Below are 24,153 nucleotides of genomic sequence, written 5' to 3'. Positions count from 1 at the left end.
AGAGAGAGAGAGAGAGAGACGGAGACAGAGAGAGAGACAGAGAGACAGAGAGACAGAGAGAGAGACAGAGAGACAGAGACAGAGAGAGATTGCTCCCTGGTACCTTCTCTTGGACACACAATTGAACATCCCCCTTCTAGGAGCATCTGTGGTCACCTCTAGGACCTGGCAGAGGGACCCTGGATAGGTTGCTGCTGCTCTTGGGTTTGTGTGGTCCAACTTCTGCCAGCACGGATCTTTTTAGTTTTTTCTGGATCCAGAAGTCACATTCTGCTTCCCACACCTATCAGCCCCTGGCAGCTTGTAAGGAGAGGTTGAAGTCATCACAACTGAGGGTTTTAGTCTCTGGTTCTCCCATTCTGGACAGGCTGGTGGTCTGTAGACTCAGGAGGAACCATGATACACGGCTTGACAGGGAGACAATGGAGGGGAAGCGACCAAGGAATCTTACCCCTTCAGCACCTGAGTTCTCTTCAGACTGGGCACAAAGTCTGAGCTGTTGACGCTTGCCCAGCAGACAGCTGTTGTGTAGGAACACACCCACAATTCTCCCTTCTGCCTCAGCCTCCTGCTGACAGTACTAAGTGGGTAAACTCCATGCCCTCCAGCTCTTCCTGTTCTTACCTTCTTGCTGTTGCCTTCAGTCCGTAGTTGTTGGAAGGAGCCAGAAGAGGGCACAGGAGGAGGACTGAGATCTTGGCAGTCCCTTCAGGCCCTTTCCTGCGGTGTCCTAAGCTTGCTTCCCCAAAACATCCCAACCTCTGCTTTTGCTTGATTAGATCCCATATCTGCATCCTAAAGTCTCCATCCCTGTCTCGATAGGATTCTGTTGACTGTCCCATCTTCCATTCTCTCACCTGTGTACCTTTGCCTAGCAAAGATGAACTCTCCCGTGATTGACAGCAAGTGAGGGTGGACAGTGTCCCTGCAGAACCCAAGCAGGATTTTTACAGCAGTCTTCATACAGGCACCCTGGGAACAAGAACCCTGCAGGAAGCTTGTCCATTTCCAGCTCTCCTAGCTCCTGTGTTTAAGCAAGAGAGAGGAGGACACAGAGAATAGCAATTCTGACAGCAGTTACCCCCTGCCATATGTGTCAAGTATCACATACCCAAGTGCCAGAGGGTTGTAGAAAAAGCATTGCTGACCCAGGGTACCAACTTCAGTCTCAGGGCTAGGAAGTCTCACAGGTACCCAGACACCCTGCTCTACCTGGAAGCCACATTAGGAAAGACACATGTACAGGGCCTATTGGGATCCCTGTAACCCTGCAGCTGCAGCGTGGTTCATCCATAACCAGAATGGGAGTGTTTGTGAGAATGGGGAAGGGAGGCAGAGAAATAGCTGTAGTGAGAACTAGGAAGAGGAACAGGACTCTAGAGGAGAGAAATCAGCTTACTTCTATTCTGTCTCGGCCTAGACAGAGAGGCTCCAACAGGCAACCAATGTACGGAACTGAACCGATGAAAAGAGGGGAGGAAGGAAGGAGAAAAGAGGAGAAAAACAACAGTCACAAGGCAGCAAGGAGACCAAAAAAGGAGGTGAGGCGAATAAGGAAACGACCTACTCAGAAGTTGCTAGGGGAGATGCCCCAGTGTCCTGCCTGAGGCGTGGGGCCAGGCGAAGACAGGAAACCAATGAAAGCGTGGGGAGACCGAGAAGGAGAGCGGGTCTCCAGGGACCAACAGAGAGTAGGAGAAAGGAGGGAGAAGGCACGGGGGTGGGCAAAGATAAAGGGAGCCACGGCAGCAGGCCGGAGCCACGGCAGCAGGCCGGGAGCGCAGCGACAGGCGAGAGGGAGGGAAGCGGAAATTTAAAAGTGAAGATGCAGATAACGCAGCCTGGAGACGGGGACCGCGGGGGGTGGGGTGGGGGGGTGGAGAGTAAGCAGTGAGGGAGGGGAGGGAGAGGTTGGAAAGAAGGCTCTGGGGAGGGGGCCTGAGGCTATGGTCCGAATTGGGGCCAGCATTCCCGTCCAACGATGTTTGCTGAAGAGTCGGGGTGACAGAAAAGAAGCGCGCTCCAGGCTCCCCGTCTGAGCGCGGAGCTGGGGGCCCATCCCCCGCGTGTTTCCCGGGCTGCGGAGCGCAGGGGGCTGCCGGGTGCGCTTGGCTGAGGCGCTGCGCGTTGGAGACTTTATTGCGATGGGAAGATAAGAGGGGCGGGGGCGGGGTCTGGGGGGCCGAGGCGGCCGCACTTTAATTAAAACGGAAATTGCGGCCCCTGCTCGTGCGGGGCCGGAGGGCTGCAAGCCGCCCTGTAGCTAGGAGCATCACTCCAGGACCCCCTCCCTCCTCGCCACACCCTGGCTGCCCGCTCCTGCCAGGCCTTGCCGGACCCGCTGGCGTCTACTCTTTCCTGTCACCCACAGTCGCCTCGGGCGGGGATCGGCACCCCAAGCGCAAAGCTGACGTGCCCCCCCGTACCGGTCCCCCCCATCTCCCACCGCCCAGTCCCCGGCAGCGATGAGACAGAGCGGCGCCTCCCAGCCCCTGCTGATCAACATGTACCTGCCAGGTACCAGGGACCAGCCGGGGGCTGGAGGCACCAAGACCCTGGGCGGGAAGTCTAGGTTGGGGCAAGGGCCAAGTTCGATGGATCAAAGGAAAGGAATGATTCCAGAGAGTCGCTTTGTGGGTGTGTGAAAGGGACTGATGGTTGCAGATTGGGGCATTCAAGGTAGACAGCGAGCTCCGGGGTTTCATTGTGGGTCTAGATAGGACTCGCAGATTCCGGATCCTAGGAGGCTGAAAGCAGGGGTCTTTGGCGTGGTTGTCTCCGGGCTCCAGCTTTGCCCGAAAGCTGTTATCCGCTGGGCGTCGCCTCTGCTCCCACAAGGGTCCTCACCTTCGTCCTCCGAGCGTTCACACCGGCCTAGCCTTCCAAGCGCTCCCTTCCTCTTTACGAAGGGCTCTGCTAGCTCAGACTCAGCTGGCGCGATCCCCTCTGGGTTTTATAACGCTCTAGCCGGCCCCTTCGGAAAGCGGATTTCCTTTTTCCTGGACGCGTTTCCTGACTTGGGCGCTATGGAGGGGCTCTGCGCCGTATGCGTCGCAGCCTAGCTTGGGGAGGAGGAGCTGGGTGGCCTGGACCCCAGAACACTGCAGCCCAGGGCCCTTTCGGTCAAATCCGCAACTTCCGCCTAGGTCTGCTTGACTGTTTTCTTCTGCGCCGCAGATCCCGTCGGAGATGGTCTTTTTAAGGAAGGGAAGAGCCCGAGCTGGGGGCCACTGAGCCCCGCGGTGCAAAAAGGTGAGCTGAATGATACACTGGGCTGATGGAGACACCATAGTAGATGGGGGGCAGGGTTATGAACCCAATAGGACGGGTACCCCTGCCACTAGACAGGGGGGCAGAGAGGTGTGCACCCACATTATGGAAAATTACAAGGCTGTGGGTAGTTTGTGCAGAGGCCCTGGGAAAACACCGATTTGGTCTTTGACTCGTGCAGTTTTTTGAGTCCTTGCTCTAGGTTTATGGGACAGGTCAGATGAAGGAAGGGGATCTTGGCCCCCAGATCCTTTTTGTCAAGGGTGGATGGTTTTCCAAGCTTTCAAGCGGCGGCTCTGGTGCTTAGCATCTTTTGGGGAAAGGCTCTCTTTGGAGCAAAGTCTGAATACTTCCTGTCGGGGGTGGGTGTGGGGTCAATAACTACTTTCTAAGCCATCCTAGGCTAGCAGAGGCCTAAACACATAGCAGGAACTTTCTGACTCCACCAGCCACGCCAGCCTCGGCATTGTGTTTGCTACCCAGGTTCGCTGTGGCAGACAACAGGCCTGTCAGTCAATCATCCTGCTGATGGCTGGCGTTTCAACTCTTTCCTGTAGCTCCTGCCCCAGTCAGTGACCTAATCTTACAAGAAGCCACAAAAGATGAGACGGGCAACTGCTTTTCTTTTCCCGAAGGAAGGAAGGGGATGTAACACCCAGCACGGATGGGGGCCCAAGTCTCTGTTGTTCCCACTTGGTGCTGGGTGCATCTTTTAGGCCAAAGCTTCCCGTACTACTGCTCTAAAACCAAACCCTGACCTCCGGGAAAACCAACCAGCTCTTCACCAGTCTGATCTAGAGGAATTGGGGCTGAAACTCTGGAAGAAAGACCTTTTTTTTGGGGGGGGGGTTCCCACTGAGTGACATAAAGGAGGAGAGACCCACCAGGCTCCACCTGAGGCAAGTCCGTTTTATTCTCTAAAAAGACTGGGGACAGTTTGCTAAGATTTTTGTCGCTTAAGGCTTCAAAGCCGGAGAGTGTGCGTTCTGGGTCACTCACCACCAGAATATTCAGGGATATCCTCCTTGTCACTGCTAGGAACCCCGAGATTTATAGGAAGACCAGGCAGGATTCCTGCACGATGCTTTTGCAATCCTACCTCTTTCCTTAGAGCCGCCCTTCCTTTTTCCCCAGCATCGCTGAGGTCAGTGCACCTGAAGCTGATGAGGCTGGGGTCGCCCCAAGAATCAGCCTCTCTCCTCAGTACCCAGGGCCTCTGTTCTTGTCTGTCCTGATGTTACTTCAAGTCAGGCCTGTTTTACTGTGTACCTTTGGGTGGTAGGGACGGACTGTCTGGTGCTCCTATGGGTCCTACGGGCACACTGCCCTTTGGAGCCTGGGTCTCCTGACAGGACCTCACCTGTCCTGGTGCACCGGGCTGTCTTGCACCTCTGTGCAGTCACAGCCCTAAATAAGGGAGAGTGGCCCAGGGTGGGGTGAGGGTCTGATGTCTGCCCCTTACCTAGGAAAGCCTAGTATGATTCACCACGGCTTCTCCACGGAGGAGACAATGCTACTCCACACCCAACAAACCTCAGAGCAATGTGTCCTAGCTCTTCCAAAATGAAAGACGTTTCTATTGTGCTCTCCTGGTTTGCACGGGTTGACCAGCTGCCTCCTGCTTCTCACAGGGGTGCTGTCTGAAGTGCCCTTGTCTTCTTCAGCGGGGATTGGCAGTGGTTTGTGTTATTTTCTTGCTTCGCCTGCCTCTCCCCCATCCCCCGCCACCCCCTCTGGTTCCAGCCTGCCCCGTCCGTGGCTGACCGCTCCCCTTCCCCACAGGCAGCGGACAGATCCAGTTGTGGCAGTTTCTGCTGGAGCTGCTGGCAGACCGTGCAAACGCCGGCTGTATCGCGTGGGAAGGCGGTCATGGCGAGTTCAAGCTCACCGACCCCGACGAGGTGGCCCGACGCTGGGGCGAGCGCAAGAGCAAGCCCAACATGAACTACGACAAGCTAAGCCGCGCACTCCGCTACTACTACGATAAAAACATCATGAGCAAGGTGCACGGAAAGCGCTACGCCTATCGCTTTGACTTCCAGGGCCTGGCGCAGGCTTGCCAGCCACCGCCCGCGCACGCCCACGCCGCCGCCGCTGCTGCAGCAGCAGCCGCCGCCGCCCAGGACGGCGCACTCTACAAGCTCCCTGCCGGGCTGGCCCCGCTGCCGTTCCCCGGCCTCTCCAAACTCAACCTTATGGCAGCCTCGGCCGGCGTCGCGCCCGCTGGCTTCTCCTACTGGCCCGGCCCGAACGCCACCGCCGCAGCCACCGCACTCTACCCCACCCCGGGCTTGCAGCCCCCACCCGGGCCATTCGGCGCGGTGACCGCCGCCTCGCACTTAGGGGGTCATTATCACTAGACGGGGCGGCCTGGTGAGCCAGGGCCTCTCCCAGACGTCCAGTGGCCAGTCCCACCCTCATCCTGGGAGGAGCCCCGAAACTTTCCCCGACGTTCCTTCAGCACAGATTTCATTGAAGCAGCCGTGCCCAGCCCAGGAAAGAAAAGACTGGAAGCTTCTGAGGTTTTCCTAGAACACTAGGCTTCCAGCCCCCCATTATCTCCACCCCAGGAAGGGCAATTTGCCCCCACTTTAATTTTTCTCTTTCATGTCTCCAGATTCTAAAACTCCCGTGGTGCCGCTTTCTCTTCCCACCTGCACCCCTGGCTCCCCCTCTACGACCCCTATTTTTCTAGTTTCTTTCTTGATTTTTTTTCTCTCTCTCCGAGGACCTGCTCCAAACTCCAGTACCTCGAGGCTTCTCACACTCCTTCTTCCCGAGATCTGAGAAGGCTTGGTAAACATCTCTGCGGTCCCCCATCCCCAGCCCAACACGCTGGCTTCCTTCTCTCCCACCCCACACTCTGGCTCAATGACCCAGCGTGTACCTAACCCTTTCAGCCCCATTAAAGCTCCCAAGCTCTCTACTGCCTCCTTTCTGTTCATTGCTGTACCAGGGCCCTTTTCAGGGAGGCCAAAGACGTAAAAGGCTCAGCGTAGGCGGAGCAAAAGACCGCCAGAGAATGACAGTAAGCAGGCCTGGGTGTCGGTGGCTGGTGGCCAGGGGTGAGGAGGAGCCGGTGGGTGGGATCCTAAGAGGGTTCGTCTCTAACCCTCGCCCCATCCCATCCCAACTTTGAACCCAACGGCCACCCCACTCCACCTTTCTGCTGTCCTCTCACCTCATTCCAACAGGCAACCCATATCCTCTCCCTTCACTCGCTCCCAACCTTCCATCAGCCATTCCATTTTGCCCTCATTTAATACCCTTCCCCGCCTCCACTCCCTACTCCGTCCAATTCTCTTAATACCTTCTCTCACTTTCCTTCACAAAGTCCTGCTGCTCCCAGTAGCTTTGGCTCCCACCCTCCACCTTAGTTGTCTCTACTCTTTTAAAACGATTTCTCCCACTCGGTCTTGGCGACTAGTCCTCTTTTCCCGTTAGTGGTGCGCGCCCTCTGCTGGTCCGAGAGAGGGCAGGCCGGGCTACAGCTTAGTCTAGGAATATTCGGTGGCCCATCAGGCGCTTCACCTACGGAGGACAAGAGGACCAGGTTGCCTCCGCACTTCCTTTAGTTTTCAGCGTGAGGGGCAAAACGAGGAACCCAGACCCCTCATCCTGGATCCGGCCTTGGGAAGTCTTGGAAATGGGTCTGGTGGACCCACTCACTATGCGGAGGCCCTTGTGACCCTTATCTCTGATCTCTCCTTTTCCAAACCTATTGTCTGGGAAGTGACTTTAGACGTTCTCCTCAGAAGAAAATAGCCCTAACCAGACTTCTAAGCCAAGATCCCTGCCCTCTCTTCCCCGAGGCCCAGGTATTACTTTCCACAAGGATAGCTGTATCTCTCCAGAACAAAGGGTCTTCTTCGTTTGAACGGAAATGCCTTGGGCCTGTATCAAGCATGCATGCAGGCAGGCCGGGAGACAGGCAGGAGATTTCCCCTTAAGGTGGAAGACTGTGCAGTTGGAGTATGAGGTGAGTATGAGTGAGCATTCCTTCCCAGATGGACCATCCAGGTCCACTTCAGAAGGGAGTCATTATCCACTACTCTTTTCCCTCCGTTTCCAAATAACACATACTTCCCCTAGGGGATCTAGTCAGGCTTGGAGGCACTTGCCTGTGAGCTCAACACTGAGGACTAAGAAGCAGAAGGGGGCAGAATTTGAAGTCAGTCTGGGCTAAAAGCAAGACCCTGTCTCAATAAGCAAAACAATAAAAAATCTTGAAAAAAGCATACAAAAGGTCTCCATTAAATACCCGTTGGACAAAAAGTGTAAGGCTTGAGTCTGGCAGAGAAATAATCTGTGACATCATGCGTAGGCCAATCTTTTTGTTTGTTTGTTTGTTTTTGTTTTTTTTTTGAGACAGGGTTTCTCTGTAGCTTTGAAGCCTTTTCTGGAACTAGCTCTTGTAGATCAGTCTGGCCTCGAACTCACAGAGATCCGCCTGCCTCTGCCTCTGAGTTCTGGGATTAAAGATATGCGCCACCACTGCCCGGCTCCAGAGGCCACTCTCTCCCTCTGTCTAAGGCTCTTCCCTTTTATTTGTATTTTGTTGTGGTGTTTGTTTGTTTTGTTTTTCAGGACAGGGTTTTTCTGTGTATCCCGAGCTGTCTTAGAACTAGCTCTGTAGACCAGGCTTGACCACAGAGATCCATCTGCCTCTGCCTCCCGAGTGCTGGAATTAAAGATGTGCGCCATTTCCTCCTGGTTCTCTTAGCCATTTTAAAAGAGACTCATTCATTTTCTTTTATGTGCTTAAGTGCTCTGCCTCCGTGTGTGCATGTGCAGCGCACTAGTGCCTGGTGCCTGCCAAAGTCAGAAGAGGGTGCTGGGTTTCCCCAGAGCTAGAGTTACAAATGGTTATGAACTGCGGTATGGGTGCTGGGAACTGAACACTGGTCCTCTTCAAGAGCAACAAGTGCCCTTAAGTGCTGAGCCATCTCTGCAGCTCCTACCTATGGCATTTGAAATCTCAGGATACTCTGCTCTTGGCACTACCATTCCAGCACAGGCACACTCCATGTCCTGTCCTATAGCGCTCGCGAGAAAGAGTATGGACTCATGTAAGTGAGAGAGTACATGAGCCCGGGGAGGGCTGACCTGCTAGAGGCCCAAGACGTGCAGGGGGCGGTGGAGGACCGTTTGCAGGAATGAAGCCCACCAGAGGAGACCAAGGCAGGGTCGAAATATCTGAGCTGCCAAGAATTTCCCGGCAAGGGTTAGAGGTCCTGTCCCTAGAGCTTTATATGAAGCAATGGGAGAGAGAATACAAGCCATGGCAAGGCTGGGGCTAACGGGGGCTGTGTATGAAACAGTGTTGTCATAGGAAACATGGTGAGATGTAGAAAAGCTGGGATTTGGGCATTGATGAGGATGTGGTATTTAGGGCAAAGGAAGGTATCCCACCTCTTGGAACAGCGACCCCACCACACCCCGGGAATGAAAAGCTCAGTGTAAGCATTTTTTGAGTAGGACAAAAGGGAGTCACACTGTGTTGTAGACAAGGGAGTGAAGAGGAACAATTTTGGAGAGACAACAGTAACAGCGCTATAGTCTGGGAGCTTGACTGGGGGAAGAGTGTGAGAGCTGTCCTCACTTATCCAGAGACGGGTCCTGAGGGAGAGGGCCTGCATGAGGTTGACTGAGGGCAGTGCTGAGCTTGTGCTGGGCATGTACTGAGCACATGCTGAGAGTGCACTGGGTGTGCCTCTGGTTTCATTTCTCCCCCAATGCGTCTTTAAGATTCATCCGACCCCTTCTAACTTGTTTGAGCTGTTCAGGATGCAGTCTGCTGATAATAGAAATACGCCTCTTTCCTCACTGAACCTGGCTGGGTGCCAGGCTCTGTTTGGTGTTAATGTTTTACAAGCAGTCTGCTCTCTGATTTGATGACACTTGGCCAAGTTGCCTCAGGTTTCCAAGTGGGGAAACCTAGGCTTGGAGGAGTGAAGTGAATGGCCCGACTTGTGTCCCCAGAGTCGAGTTCCTCATGGTTCTCCAAGTTCTTCTCAAGCTGGACCTGTCTGGATTGTTTCTCGAAGTGAGTGTGCCCTGCATTGCCCGTTGCGGGTGAACACTAACTGCCCTACCACAGCCTGAGGCACTTGGCTAGAAAGGACAGCAGCTCTTTCCCTGAGCATCCCTCCTTAGGCTGCTGGCCTGTAGGGAAGAATAGCCAGCTGCTGGGTGGCTCATTGCCGTCCGCTGTCTTCATCTCTACACACAGCCCTCTAAGCTTGCGATGGATCTCTAGGCTCTGGGACGAGGTGGGGTCTCACTCTGATTATGATGGCGTGTTTTGTTTTGGTCAACATGACTTCTCCTTGACTTTCCTCCATCCCAGGACGGTGCATCCCATATTTAGAGGAAAGCGGCTCAATGCTTTATTGATTGTGGCCTTTTCTTTTGACGAGCATTCTCTCTGACTAGAGCCGGTTTCCCATTTCCTCTTTTCCTGTCTTGTCATTCCTGTAATAAGAGTGGTGTAAGTGCAGCGGAGAGCAAGGGCTGTGCGCTAGACCTGCTTAGTTTGAGTTCTGGTTCTCTCGCAGCTTCGACTTCCATCAACGCATGCCTGTGTGCCTCAGTGACCTCATCTGTAAAGTGGGTATGAAGACAACAGTACTTACCTCATAGGTTACTATAAAGGTTGAATGGCCATGTAAGAACCCCAGCATGTCTATTAATACTCTCCATTATTTAAACAAATATTGATGTGGGAAGTCCTTTTGTATATGTGTTGCTTTTGTTGGTTAATGAATAAAGAAGCTGCCTTGGCCTGTGATAGGGCAGAGTAGAGCTAGGTGGGGTGGGGGGGATGGCACTAAACTGAATGCTGGGAGAAAGAAGGCGGAGTCACAAGATACCATGTAGCCACCTCTTGGGACAGATGCATTGGAATCTTGCCAGTAGGCCATGAGCCTCGTGATAAAATATAAAATAATTGAAATGGGTTAACTTAAGATATAAGAGTGATCTAGAGATATGCATAAGCTAATAGGCCAAACAGTGTTGCAAATAATATAGTTTCTGTGTGGTTATTTTGGGTCTGGGTAGCTGGGACCCGAACGGGCATCCTCCGCCAACAAAAGAGTAACAACACAAGGGTCAGTGAGATGGCTCAGCAGCAAAGGCACCCGTCACCAAGCCTGACCTGAATTCGGAGTAAACTCAGGAGATCTACATGGTGGAAGGAGGGAACTGACTGTCTCGATTTGTATTCTCACCATTACACATGCATGATGGCAAGCATATGTCCCTCACATATGTACATGCACAGAAAGTGAGTAAATATGACTGTAATTAAAGCTAATGCTTTCCTCCTACCCTTCTAGTCTCAGCCAGATGTCCTGGGGGGAAACTTGAGTGGCCACACGTACTTCCCTAAGGCAGCTTGGACCTGGTAACTTGTCTCAGGATAAGAAAGGGCAGTGTAGCATCCAAGGTCAGCAGCATCCGAGGTCAGTCTCACACTGGGAAGGGCTATCCTACTTACGGAAAGGTGCTTCATACCCTTAAGACCTCCTCGAAGTGAGAATAAGGCCGGCACTGAAAACCTGTGTTCCAGGCATCCTTTAAGGATGTTTCATTCTCTTCGCCATCAGAACACTCTCGGGCTGGTCCTGGCACTGGTCCTAGTCTGTAGACAAAGAAAACCAAGGCCCAAAATGAGAGAGAACTCGCTTGGAATCTCAGAGCCTCCTGGTGGTGGGGATGAGATCCAGCTACCATAGCCCAGTGTTTACTCCATTCCTGCCCCTTGGTTATCACCACATTCACAGTGGAGCGAAGACTCAGAGCCTCTGAGAAGTCCAGGAAGCAACATCCCCAGTGGAACCCTGAACAGGTTCCTAATGCCAGCGTTCACCAGAAGTTCAGGACGAATGGTAAACAGGGGAGGCATTTTTAAAATCTTGTGACCATTGCGTTTCTCTCTGGTGGTATGGTCTAGTAGAAGTAGCCTAGGTAGGTGCTGCCCCAAACCTCCACACCCGTTCTTTGGGGAGTTAAGGCTGCTTATTTTTCTGAGCCTGAGCCTGAGTGACTTCATTATAAAATAGAGGTATTCCTGAATACTGAGGGCAACCTGTGCCTGAACAGTTCAGTTCAGAGTACCGCTCCAAGCATGTACCGATCAATGCAGAGCACAGACCAGCTCTGAAAGTTGGGCCATTCCCTACTGTCTAATCCTCTAGTTCTGCATCCTAGTTTTCCCATGACTCAGAGAAGTGCTCTCTCTCTCTCTCTCTCTCTCTCTCTCTCTCTCTCCCCACTGTTTCTTTTTTAAATATTTTTATTCTATGTGTATGTGTGCTTTGTCTCACGCATGTCTACACACTGCTTGTGCGCTTGATGCCTATAGGGTCACAAACAGTTGCTATCACGGAGGCTGGGGATTGAACTCCATTCCTCTTGGAGAACAATCAGTGCTCTTTGAAGGTCGAGTCACCTCTCCAGCACCCTCTGCTGTCTTGAGGCTGGAGGCGAGGAAGTAGCTAAAAGAGCTTGGAAGGCCAGGTCCTGAGCACCAGGTTCCTCTTTCTGGATCAGGATGCCAAGTTGCTTAGCAACACAGCAGTGATTGTCAAGGAGACTCTAGGCAGTGTTTTTTTTTTTTTCTCTTTTTTTTCCTACTGCAGCATAAAGTGATCTGGCTGGTGTGGCTGGAGAGAGAATTGGAGAGAGTGTAAAAGGGTCTCAGGCTTGGATGGTAAGGTCTGAGATGCGTCCTCATTCTCTGGTTGTTTCCCCAGTCACCCCACTATTTCTCTGTGGTTTTCTGTGGTTGACATAGTCCCAGGATCTGTCCTACGTATTCCCTCCGTTCAATGACCACATTTTCGACTCTGGGTCTAGACCACCCTATGTGACTTAAAAGCACATCCATCCACATGATTTCAAATGACATTTGCAGCATCGCCTCTTTATTTTTGTTGCATTGCATTTTACTTAGCTTGTGTATGTGTGCATGTGTTCATATGTGAGTCTATGTGTGTGAGCACAGTCACATATGCATCCACCCTCTGGTATCAGTTGTCACCTTCTATGGTATTTGATACGGGCCTTTCTCCATTGTTTTTAAATATGTATCTATTCTATTCACGTGTATGAGTGACTTACTCCCTTGTATGTATGAGCACCATGTATGTCCCTGGTGCCCATGGAGATCTGAGGAGGGCATCAGATCCCCTGGAACTGGGTTTACAAATAGTTATGAAACACTGTGTGGAAGCTGGGAACTGAACCCAGGTCCTCTGCAAGGGCAAGTATTTTCAACCACCAAGCCATCTCTGCAGCATCTGACAGAGTTTCTAGTCCACTCCTATGTTCCCCCAGGTAGCTGACCCTCAAGCTTCCAGAGATTATTATGTTCCCACTTCCCATCTCATGGTAGGAGCACTGGGACTGTAAACACACACACTACCATGTTCAGCTTTTCCTGGGCTCTGTGGATCTGACTTTAGGTTTGAACACCCAAACAGCAAACACTTCATTCACTAAGGCATCGCCCCAGCCCACAGCAGCCTTTTGCATATGATATAGCCCATAGGGTCTACACCTGCAGATTCTACTAATCAGGGATCAGAAATATTTGAGGGGGTGGGGAGATGACTCAGTGGTTAAAGTACTTGCTGCATAAGCAAGAGGACCTGAATTCGACCCCCAGCATCCATGCAAAAAAAAAAAAAAAAAAAAAAAGCAAGCATGACACACACCTACAACCCTGGTGGGACAGGGAGACCAGTGGATCCTGGATGGAGGCTTGCAGGATGGCCAGTCTAGCCAAAATACCAAGTTCCAGCCCCCTTATGTCGCCAAGGTGTGCGTCTCCAGGATGATGCTGTCAGGGATGGTTCAGTCGGTGCTCAGAACAAAATGAGTCACTTCAGTGATCACACGACTACATTTTGACAACTTCTAAAACGTGACCCGAGATGAAGTTCCAGGTTTATGGTAAAAACTGTCGAAGAAGAAGAAGAAGAAGAAGAAGAAGAAGAAGAAGAAGAAGAAGAAGAAGAAGAAGAAGAAGAAGAAGAAGAAGAAGAAGAGAGAGAGAGAGAGAGAGAGAGAGAGAAGATATCCCAGTGTCAACCTCTGGCCTCCACATGCACTTGCATGGGCAAGCATACATACCTGCACACACACACGTACACATGTGAACATCACTTACACACAAAACCACGGAGCATGCAAACGTCTTCCTTGTCAGTATTCCCTCCAATATTATGCACCGCAGCTTCTCACACAGTATTTACGCTGTATTAGGCACTGTAAGCAATCTTAAAGCCTATGAGGGAATGTGCACAGACTCTGTGCACACACCACAGCATTTTACATGAGACTCAAGTATCTATATGCTTTGTTGTGGAAGGAAGGCCATCCTCGGACGCCTCCTCTCAATACTGAATGATGCATCTTTTCCATAGAGGACTGACAGTCTAGGTGTGGGGAACCCCAGGGTCCCAAAGCAAGGAAATAGTAGAGCCAAGATTTCCTGAAGATCTCAGATTATCCCTACCACTCCTTATAGTACAGACAATCATTTAAGCACTAGTACACAGGTGTGGTTGCAGCCTTTAGGGTCTCAAATTTGCACTTTTCACCCCTGCTCACAAAGTAGGTCAGTAGTCCAGGCCATGGCCTACTCCTTTAATCCCAGAACTCAGGAGGGAGAGGTAGGAGGGCTTCTGTGGATTTGAGACCAGGCTGGTCTATACAACAAGTTCCAGGCTAGCCAGGGCTACATAATGAGACTCTGTCCTTAAAAAATAGTTGGAAGTGGGGCTCGGCTCTCCATCCTTTTGTTCTCAAGCAACCTAGCAGATTCCTGGAGTGAGGAGACTCAGGAGAGGACAAGCCTGTTGCCCAGAGGCCTAGACTCAGGAATATTGCTGTGCTGGCCTGACAGAAGTCCCTCCTTTACACAGCAGCAGCTGAAGCAGTCCCCTGGTTGGCATTCCAGAGAGAGACATGCAGGTCCCACTGGGCTTCAAGCTTGGCAGCAAGAAGTAAACACATGTTACCCAGGTCACAGGAAAGCTCATGGGAGGAGGCCCAGTCTCCTGGGTCCCCGCTGCCTCAAGGGCCAGCAGAGCTGATGAGAGCATCCCGGGGCACCGTTCTGAACTCTGTCTCTGTCCCTTAGGCCCCTTTCAATATTTATTAATAGCTCAACTACTATAGCAATAGTTCCCACTTCAGCAACAACCATATTCCTATCACTGGCATTTGATTGAAACAAGAATTATGAAAGCCTGGTTTCTGCATGGTGGGTTTAAACTAAAAACAAACAAACCTGAAATCCAAAAGTGTCGGGTGCTGTGTGGGAGCAGCAGCCAGCGACAGAGGCTCAGCCTCTGCTTCTCATCTTGCTCTGAGCGTCACATCCTGCTGCCTTTACATGTCTTGAGAGATGAAGGAATTGCGAGGACATCCGTGCAGCCCCCTTATGTCGCCAAGGTGTGCGTCTCCAGGATGATGCTGTCAGGGATGGTTCAGTCGGTGCTCAGAACAAAATGAGTCACTTCAGTGATCACACGACTACATTTTGACAACTTCTAAAACGTGACCCGAGATGAAGTACTGTCCACAAACCTGAATACTTAAATTTATTTATTTTTGTTTATGTTTTTGTTTTTCGAGACAGGGTTTCTCTGTGGCTTTGGAGCCTGTCCTGGAACTAGCTCTTGTAGACCAGGCTGGCCTCGAACTCACAGAGATCTGCCTGCCTCTGCCTCCCGAGTGCTGGGATTAAAGGCGTGTGCCACCACCGCCCAGATGTATACTCAAATTTAAAAGACAAATAAGAAGGTAGGTGTTGAAAGACACGAAACATTGTCCAAGTTATGGATAACGCGCTGAGTACAGTGTCAGACACATGGTTGTGATCTCAGCACTTACAAGGCTGAGGCAGAAAAATAGGAGTTGAAGGTTAGCCTGGGCCATAAAGCAAATTGTAGGCGATCTTGGAGCACATAGAAAGACTGTCTTAAAAAAACAAGCAAAAAACAAACAAACAAAAAAAACAAAAAACAAAAAACAACAACAACAAAAAAAAAACCAGAAAACCCACAACAGGTCAGTAGTGAAGAGCTCATGTCGCTATTGCTAAGGACCCTGATTCAGTTTCCAGCACCCACGCTGCTGTAACTCCAGTTCCAGGGAATCTAAGCCTTCTTCCGGCTTCTTCAGGCTTTGCATGAACATGGTGCACATATATGCGCCTGCAACAACACATATACATAAAATTAAATAAATATTTTTTTGAGACAAGGTTTCTCTGTGTAGTCCTGGCTGCCTGGAACTCACTCTGTAGACCAGGCTGACCTCAAACTCGGATCCTCCTGCCTCTGCCTCCCAAGAGCTGGGACTAAAAGCATGTGCCGTTACACCTGGTCCTTTGTTGTTTGTTTTTTTTCTTAATAAATATTTCTAAATGTCTCATTATAAAAATATAAACAAAAAATTTAGGGCAAAGAAAGAGGTTTTCACTTCTTTTGACTTTGTTCTCACGGCTACCCCGAGCACTGTATGGTCAATGCAGTAAGCGGGCAAAAGACAAGACTGCAGAGACGGCTTAGCAGTGAGGAGCTTGCTTGGCTCTCGTTCATGGTGAAGTAAACATCATTTGTGTGTGTAGCTGAGGGGTTTTTATATTAGTTCTTTGGAAATTTCATGAAATGTTTTGGCCACATTTACCCCTTCCCCAACTACTCCCAGATCCAGCCCTCTTGTTTACCTATCCTTTTCAAAAGAAATCCTTCAGGACCAATTTGTGCTGCCCAAATATTCTTGGCTGTGTGGCCTTCTGCTGTAAGGTAGTCAACTTACCAGAGGCTATACTCTTAGGGAAAATTGTCTCCCCATCCCTACTAGCTAACAACTGCCAGTAGCTCCAAGGCTAGGAGTGGGCTTGTGTACCCACCTCATCTGCGTCATGCACTGATTTTGTAGAGAACCCAACATTAATTTTTAGTACCCAAGTCTTCCTGTAACTCTAGCTCCCAGAAACAATATGAAACCTCTGCCACTTGTAAGTGCATGCACACATGTACTTACACCCACATGCACACATACACACAAACACACACACTCACTTAAAAATAAATCTTCTAAAAAAAAAAAAAACAGGGCTGGAGAGATGGCTCAGAGGTTAAGAGCATTGCCTGCTCTTCCAAAGGTCCTGAGTTCAATTCCCAGCAACCACATGGTGGCTCACAACCATCTGTAATGAGGTCTGGTGCCCTCTTCTGGCCTTCAGGCATATACGCATAAAGAATATTGTATACATAATAAATAAATAAATATTAAAAAAATGACCCCTTGTATCCAGGACAGTGCTAGTGCACACCTTTAATCCTGTTACTCAGGAGGCAAAGGCAGACAGATCTCTGTGAGTTCAAAGCCAGCCCTATCTACAGAGCAAGTTCCAAGATAGACAGGGCTACATAGTAAAACCCTGTCTTGCAAAACCTGAATAAAACAAAATTAAAAATAACCCTGTTTGTAGACAGTGGGCTGACTGCCTAGAAATTTTAAGAAACTAAATTGGAAAACAAAACTAATAAAATTTCAGTAAGATACAAGATTAACATCATCAAATCTATGCTTTTCCTATAACTTTGTATGAAGAAGAAAAAAAATTAGGAATCAGATATTTATTTATTTATTTATTCATTTATTCATTCATTCATTCAGTATCATGCCTGTAGGCCAGAAGAGGGCACCAGATCTCATTATAGGTGGTTGTGAGCCACCATGTGTTTGCTGGGAATTGAACTCAGGACCTCTGGAAAAGCAGTCAGTGCTCTCAACCACTGAGCCATCTCTCCAGCCCCTTGGAATCAGATTTATAATGGTAATAACAATTATGCTCCTAATGGCAAGCATGGAAAACATCTACATGAAGTTGTAAATCTTCACCAAGGCACAGGGGAAAAAAATCCCAGGAAATGGAAGCCCGTGTGTGTTTCAGGGTAGGATGATAAATACTGTAAAATTCTCAGATCTTCCCAAATTGACCTGTGAAAGTGATAAAATCCCAATGCAACTCTCAAAGAAATGTATAGAACTTGACATGATCGGCTTTAAGGCTCTTTTACTAAAAGAATAATCAAAGCCAGTGAGATAGAGTGGTGGGGCCTGAGGACTGGAGTTCTATCCCTGGGACCCAAAAGGCAGGAGGAGGGAATGGCTTCCCAAAGTTGTCTTCTGGTCTCCACATGTGCACTGTGACACTCATGCTCCCCCAGACAAATAAATGTAAAAAAAACAGTAAGTATAATGCAAAACTAATTTGTCTTTTATTTTTCAGTGCTGGGGTTAAATCCAGGGCTTTGTACATGCGAAGCAACCAATAGCCGAGCAGGACACAGCAGAGCTTTGAAATGGATATTTGTGTGAGAAGTTAGTAAGTGGTAAGAGTTTGTCATGGTGGCCAATCCCAGAATCACCTGCAATCCCAGAATCCAGGAAACTGAGGAGGAGGCCAGCCTGGATAACATAGATAACTCTGTTTCAAATTAATCACAGTAGTAACAACAATTATAGTAATAAAACCATAAAAGCATTTACTAAGGAAAAAAAGACTTCAAAATTGGACAAAACATGCTCTCAATTTGAGAAAAAAGTTATATTTCAATTTTCCACCATATAAACAATAAATTCCCCAGGGTTGGAGAGATGACTCAATGGTGGTTATGAGCACTGGTTGCTCTTCCAGAGGTCCTGAGTTCAGTTTCCAAAAACCACATGGTGGCTCACAGCCATCTGTAATGAGATCTGGCGCCCTCTCCTGGCCTGCAGATGTACACGAAGAGAGGGCATACATATACATAAAATACATAAATAAATAAGTCTTTAAAAAGTAAATTCCAGGACCTGAGGAGACAGCAAACGTTGCTTTTGCAGAGTACCTGGATTCAGTGCTCAGTACCCACATGGTTCTTCAAACCCTCTGTAATTCCAGTTTCAGGGGATTTGGTGCTCTCTTCTGGTCTTTGTGGGCACTAGCACACTCAGTGAGTATTCATAACTGCAGGCAAAACACTTACACACATAGAAGAAAATATTTTCACAAAAATTTAACATAATAGATGAATTAATGAAGCAAATACAAATAAACGTACCAGAAAAAAATTCTTAAAGTTAAATGCAAAATAATCAATGCTCTTTTGGGCATCTATTGGGCACAGGCCTTTAATCTCAGCACCAGGGAGGCCAGCCTGGTCTACAGAGTGAGTTCCATGGTTACACAGAGAAATCATGCCCCCCCCCCATGCTCAAATATAGCATAAGAATAGGAGAAAATCTGAATACCGAGGAATGGGTCCACAGTTGTATTCTAAGGATGTATTTAGTCACATACTTACTAACAATGGAAGACAAACATAAAGATGGTCACTTTTTTTGTTTATTTGGTTTTTCGAGATAGCGTTTCTCTATGTAGTCCTGGCTGTCCTGGAGCTCACTGTAGACCAGGTTGGTCTTGAACTCAGAGTTCCGCCTGCCTCTGCCTCCCAAGCTCTGGGATTAAAGGCATGCTCCACCACTTCCCAGCAACTATAATCTTTTGAAAGCTCATTTATAATTGCCCTAAGGAACTAAATGAGAAGAGATGCTACAAGCTGGTGTTTACCACAGCCGAGCCGGGAGAAAGCTGCACACATCAGCTTTCATTTATTTAGAGACTAATAGGTGCAGTGCTGTGTCTCTGTCTGGTTTTGTTTGTTTGTTAGCTTGTTTTTTGCTTTCGTTTTTTAGATAGGATCTCACTGCGAAGTCCTGGCTGACCTGGAGCTCACTATGTGCTCTTGAATGTTGGCATTCTGACTCTGGAATGCTGGCATTAAAAGTGTACGTCACCAAGCCCAGCCTGCAGCAAGTTTTTATTTTAATATTTACTAGTATGTATTAGTTTATGTATTATGTATATATCGTTGTTTGGATTGTATGTCTGTGCGTCACTGTGCATGCAGTGCCGCTGGGAGCCAGAAGAGGGCATCAGCTCCCCTGGGACTGGAGTTACAAGGCTCCTGAGCTGCCATGTGTGTGCTGAGGATCCAACCCCAGCCCTTTGGGTGAGCAGCCAGGGGTTTTTAACTCACGAGCCATTGCTGCAGTCCTATTTATTTGTGGATGTTTGAGCCATGGTTTTGCTACAGCCTAGGCCCACCTTAAACTCACGACCCTCCTGTCTCAGCTTCATTAGTGAAGAAGTCGCAGTTGTGTAAGCCATGTCCACCTAACTCATTCTTTTTAACGGAATGGTGTAAACTTCAGTGAGATATGTCAAAATCTACTTAGCTCTGACTAAGTACTGGTGGATATTTAAATCGAATCCAACTTTTCTCTTTCCAAGCCATAATAAAGTTTAAAAAAAAAAAAAAGAAATCACTGTCTTATCTCTGCATTTCTTCAAGTATTTCTCTAGCACCAATTCTACAGGCTGGAACTTCTGAGTGTAAAATCTGGATATTTGCTATATTACTAGGTATTTTTAAATTGCCTCCTTATCTAAATCTATATGGCATTTTTTCTTTAACTCTTTGATCAGATTCAGATGTACTTTGAGGGTAAAGAATGAGAAAGGATTGACCTCTTTCTCCCCTTCATCTTAATGACTACCCGGTTGTAAACAAACCATAGCTCTCCTAGTTTCCCCAGTGAATTCTAAATGTTACTTTTGCCCTGCGCTGGTCCCCAGCATGACACAGTTTATCTCTGGACTATCTTTTTTCCTCTACTGGACTGTCTGTTCATGTGCCAGTGCCGTATACTTGAGTAAGCCCTCTATACTCTCTTCATCCTGGTCTTTTTCAGGCTGTCCTTGAACTGGTAGTGTTTCTGCCTTGGCCTCCAAGGTGCTGGGATCACAGGCATGCCCTGGCTGATTTCATTCGCTCTTCTTAGGGTTTCCTTGATATCGTGTGGTTTCTCTGGGATAATGTGTGAATGAGTTTGATTATTTTTGAGTTGAGGGTCTCACTATGCTATGCAGGCTGATCTGGTCCTCTAGGGTCAAGGAATCTCCCAACCTCAGCCTCCCAAATAACTGTAAGCCACCATACTGTTCTGCCCTTCTCCCCCCAGCCCCCGCCCCTTGGTGGAAAACCAAGCAAAAAGTTTATTTTGTATGGAGAATTTATTTCTCTATTTATATTTTCATCATTACTCTTCCCGACTTTTAGGTTGCCATACATAAAATATATAGAAAGACTAGTTTTAAAATCTGTGGTCCTTAAGCTAAACATTAATCATAGACAGCTGACTAAGAGGTGTGAAGAAATGGCAATGGTACTTTAAGAGGAGCCAATAATTATTATGGGTAATATCTCCAAGCAGAAAGAGATCTTAAGAGCAGCAGACTGCTCAGGAGACAAGCTTGGGGTGGGGAGTGGAAAAGACGAGGCAGTGGTTAAGTGTGCCACTCACAGCAGTTATCGCCAGCCGCATGTAAGGGAGTGAAGATCAAACACAACTCAGAGCTGGGTACGGTGGTACCTGCCTGTAACTCAGGAGGCAAAGACAATCAGGGGTGCCTCAAGTTCAGGGCTAGCCTGGTCTACAGAGTTTCCGGGTAGTCCTGGCTGCATAGTAAGACCCCAAACGGTAGGGAGAGAGAACGCCATTTAAAAGGGGGTGCTTGAAGAAGGGGCCGCTTTAAGGATTCCTACCCATGGCTTCTAGCTCGCCCTGATATTCTGTTGGTCTGACTGGGGTGGGAACAATTTTTTGGGAAGCTTCCTGGCAGAGTCTTTCCAGAAGTGCACATCTGAATGCCTGAGGCAGAGTACCAGTGTGCAGAGGCCGTAGGATAGATAGCCTCCTGGATACTGCCAGGCGCTCTGGTTGCTGGGCACCCTGGCTGGCAGGCAAAGGGGTTTCCATGACAACCACCCTCCCGTATCTGAACGTTTATTTATTTATATTTTTACATTTCTCTTCTTCCAATAAGTACTAAGGTATTCCGGGGACAGGCAAGCATGACTCTCAAGACAGAATGTCCTTCGCTTCAGCAAGGGCGGCACAGAAGGGGAGAGCACACGTATGTATATAATATAATTGAAGGAGCCTTCATCACTATAAATGCATTCATGTCTGCTTGAAGTAAAATAGTATATGCCTTTGGCTGTGTACTGATGTATTCCTGGTGCAAAGGGGTGCGTCTCTCGTTAGCCATCTATTTCATTTTCCAGGGCCCTCCACTCTTCCCAGGCCCTGTGCCTTGGTCCTTTGCAAGGGGAAGTGCTGAGTCATGGCGGCTTCAGTTGGGTTTCCGTCTCCATTTCCATTAGTTTACCCCTAGCTCTTCTGAGCTCTCCAGAGAGTTTTAAACCCTCTTCACCAACCTGGATGCATTCCCCTCCCCCACCTCAGCTTCAATCTCTGCTCTTTGCTCTTCTCCTCCCTCGTTTACAGTTCGTCTTTAGGCTTCTCAGAGACTATTGAGGGCGCTTCTTCCTATTGCCCTCCACCCAGAGAAAACAGGACTCTGTGCAAATGTAACCCGGAAGGCTCATTATTCCCTGCAGTCCAGCTGACCATCTTCCAGAACCCCACCCCCAGTTCTAATCGGATTATGGCAGTATCTCTGGCTTTGGGACCTAGCAAATTGACACTCCTCACTGACGTGTTTTCTTGTTTGTTTGTTTGTTTGTTTTTTCCTTCTCATCTGAGTTCTTCGGTGCTAGACCATAGGTTTCAGGGGGCACATGAGGGCGTGCATGTGTGAGCGCACGCGCGTGCCCTTACGAGTAGAAAGAAGAACTCATATGTCCATGAGTTCGGGGCAGTATCTTAAGTCTCCCAAGGGCAAGATTTTTAAGGCTCTCCATCAGCTTTCGGGTCTCTTCCTCGTGTCGTTTAGGCTAATCTAACCCTGAAATTCCAATCAAGTAGCTAGTCTCAGTAATTAGTTCCAAATTAGGAAAAAACAGGATGCTTTCCCTACCCAAAGGTCAAGTGTCAAGGTGGCCCCGCCCGCTCAGTCTGGTTACCATAGCGACAGCCGCGAAGTGACCCAAGTGATCCTCCTTCCCTCCTCCCAAATCCGGAGAGATGACGGCACCGCGTTGACTGCGCCAAATTCCAACCAATAGGCGTCTGCTCCCGCCTTCCCTTCCGCTAGCTCCCCCCCCCCTCCCCCCCCCCCCCGCCCGCCCCGAGAACTCGATTCACAAATCTGGACCGAGGATTTCCGCCTCCAGGCCGGGTGCTTGGGCTGTGGGTACAGGCCAGGTGAAAGCCAAGTCCGGTCCTCCGAGGAGGGCAAGGGGGAGCAACATCCCTGGGTTCTCGGGACAGACTTCTGTAACTTGCTGCCAGAATAGCTTACACCCCACTCTTAAATTATTCAGAAGCTCTAGCTGAGGCCGAGTCCCCCTCTCTTGCGGATAGTGCAAGCCCCCACCCTGCACGAACGCACTCTTCAGCACCACGGACAGCGAACCCAAGGCCTTTTCTTTCCCGAGCCCTCTTTCTGGATCTTCGAGGCCTCAGCTGCGAGATCGCGCTCGCAATCGCAAACATTCTGCCAGAAGTCAGTCCTCCTAAAGCGGACGCAACACTGAATGTGCTGTTTCGCTGTGTAACTAAGAAGGCAATCGGGGAGACTAAGCAGGGATTTATAGCCAAATGGCTTATTTCCTCCCTTTCCATTCGGAATAGCTTCGTCTCCCCTTTTGTTTCTGCCTATATGTGCACTGTTCTGGGGGTCAAGGGTCAAGGTCTGAGTCTCAAGCAGGGATGGGTCTCCAAAGCCTGCTCTGGCTAGGCGTGTGTCCAAAGCAGCCTCAGTGCAATTCCGTAGTGACTGATTACATAGGGGTAGTATCCAGTTCCCAAATGAGCGAGGTCAGGCCTGCCTAGACTCCTGATCTAATATACGGTGGGAAGAATGAAGAAAAGAAAAGGAAAAACAGTTATCGTGGCCAGCCCCTTCTGTCTCAAGGGTCACCTCATAGAAGGGGAATGACTTCTGCTGTCCTTACGTTTGTCCTTAAGTAGCCTGGGCATTAATAAGAAGCTAGGGCAGACAAGATGGAGGTCAGGATGGGGAGGTGGATTCAGCCTCAACCCTTGGCTTATCACGCTTTACTCTAACATGAAAGCCAGTGAGGGCATGTAGCAGGTTGCAGCTCTCAGGGACTTGACTTTCCCCTCTAGACCCCCATTTCTCACACCCTTATCTTGCCCCTGAGTTTCACCCCTACTCCTGTTTATTTCCACCCTCCATGGACCCAAAGAAAGGCCGGCGCAAAACCATCTGTAGGCGCTTCCAGCGCTTTATAGTTCTCTCCAGGACAAACGGACAGACAGATAGTGCGGCCCGCGCCGTCGGCCCGCATCATTGGCACCTTGGACACGGCTCCAGGCCCAACCCAGTTCCTGGTACTCTCCCAGGAGGATTCCGGTCCCGCCCAGCTCAGCACCTCGGACAATTCCCGGCCCAGCCCCCTCCCCACCCACCCTCCCTCCTAAAACAGCGAAATAAATTAAAGTGTGGGGAGGGGATATAACAAGAAATCTAAGGATAAGGAAGAGGGCGCCCCTCCCCCAGGGTAAGAAGAGGTTTCTTTCTCTTTCTACCCATCCACAGAGAAAACACCACCGCTGCAAAGCGAGGTACTCTACCAGGTTAGAACTTGCCCTCAAATCTCAGCCTCCTGAGTGAAGGCAGCAGCCTTTCCCCCCTCAACTCCCAGCATGCAACACGTTGGAAAGGTGGGGAGAGACTGTGTGGGTGAGGGAAAGGACCACCCTGATCTTTGCCTGGGCACCTGGGACTGCAGATTCTTGTCTCACTTCAGTCCATCCAAATAAAAAACTAAGGGTCTTTTTGATCTGGGGAGAGGAGTGCAGAATCTCGGGGGGGGG

General features: G+C 49.5%; 1 protein-coding gene across 1 annotated transcript; it reads left to right on the top strand.

Annotated features, from left to right (window-relative positions):
* The first annotated feature begins 880 nt into the window (after window positions 1-880).
* On the top strand, window positions 881-5,630 carry Fev (FEV transcription factor, ETS family member). Its single transcript, XM_050129641.1, is given in 6 exon segments — window positions 881-906; window positions 1,995-2,172; window positions 2,282-2,425; window positions 2,427-2,517; window positions 3,178-3,252; window positions 5,053-5,630. Coding segments are annotated over 6 exon segments (1,092 nt in total).
* Window positions 5,631-24,153: the final 18,523 nt, after the last annotated feature.

Source organism: Alexandromys fortis, unplaced genomic scaffold (genome assembly GCF_014885135.2).
Source record: "Alexandromys fortis isolate MF-2015 unplaced genomic scaffold, M_Fortis_MF-2015_v1.1 scaffold_319, whole genome shotgun sequence".
Classification (NCBI taxonomy): domain Eukaryota; kingdom Metazoa; phylum Chordata; class Mammalia; order Rodentia; family Cricetidae; genus Alexandromys; species Alexandromys fortis.
Note: the sequence above shows the minus strand (reverse complement) of the source record. Positions and strands in the feature narration are given on the sequence as shown.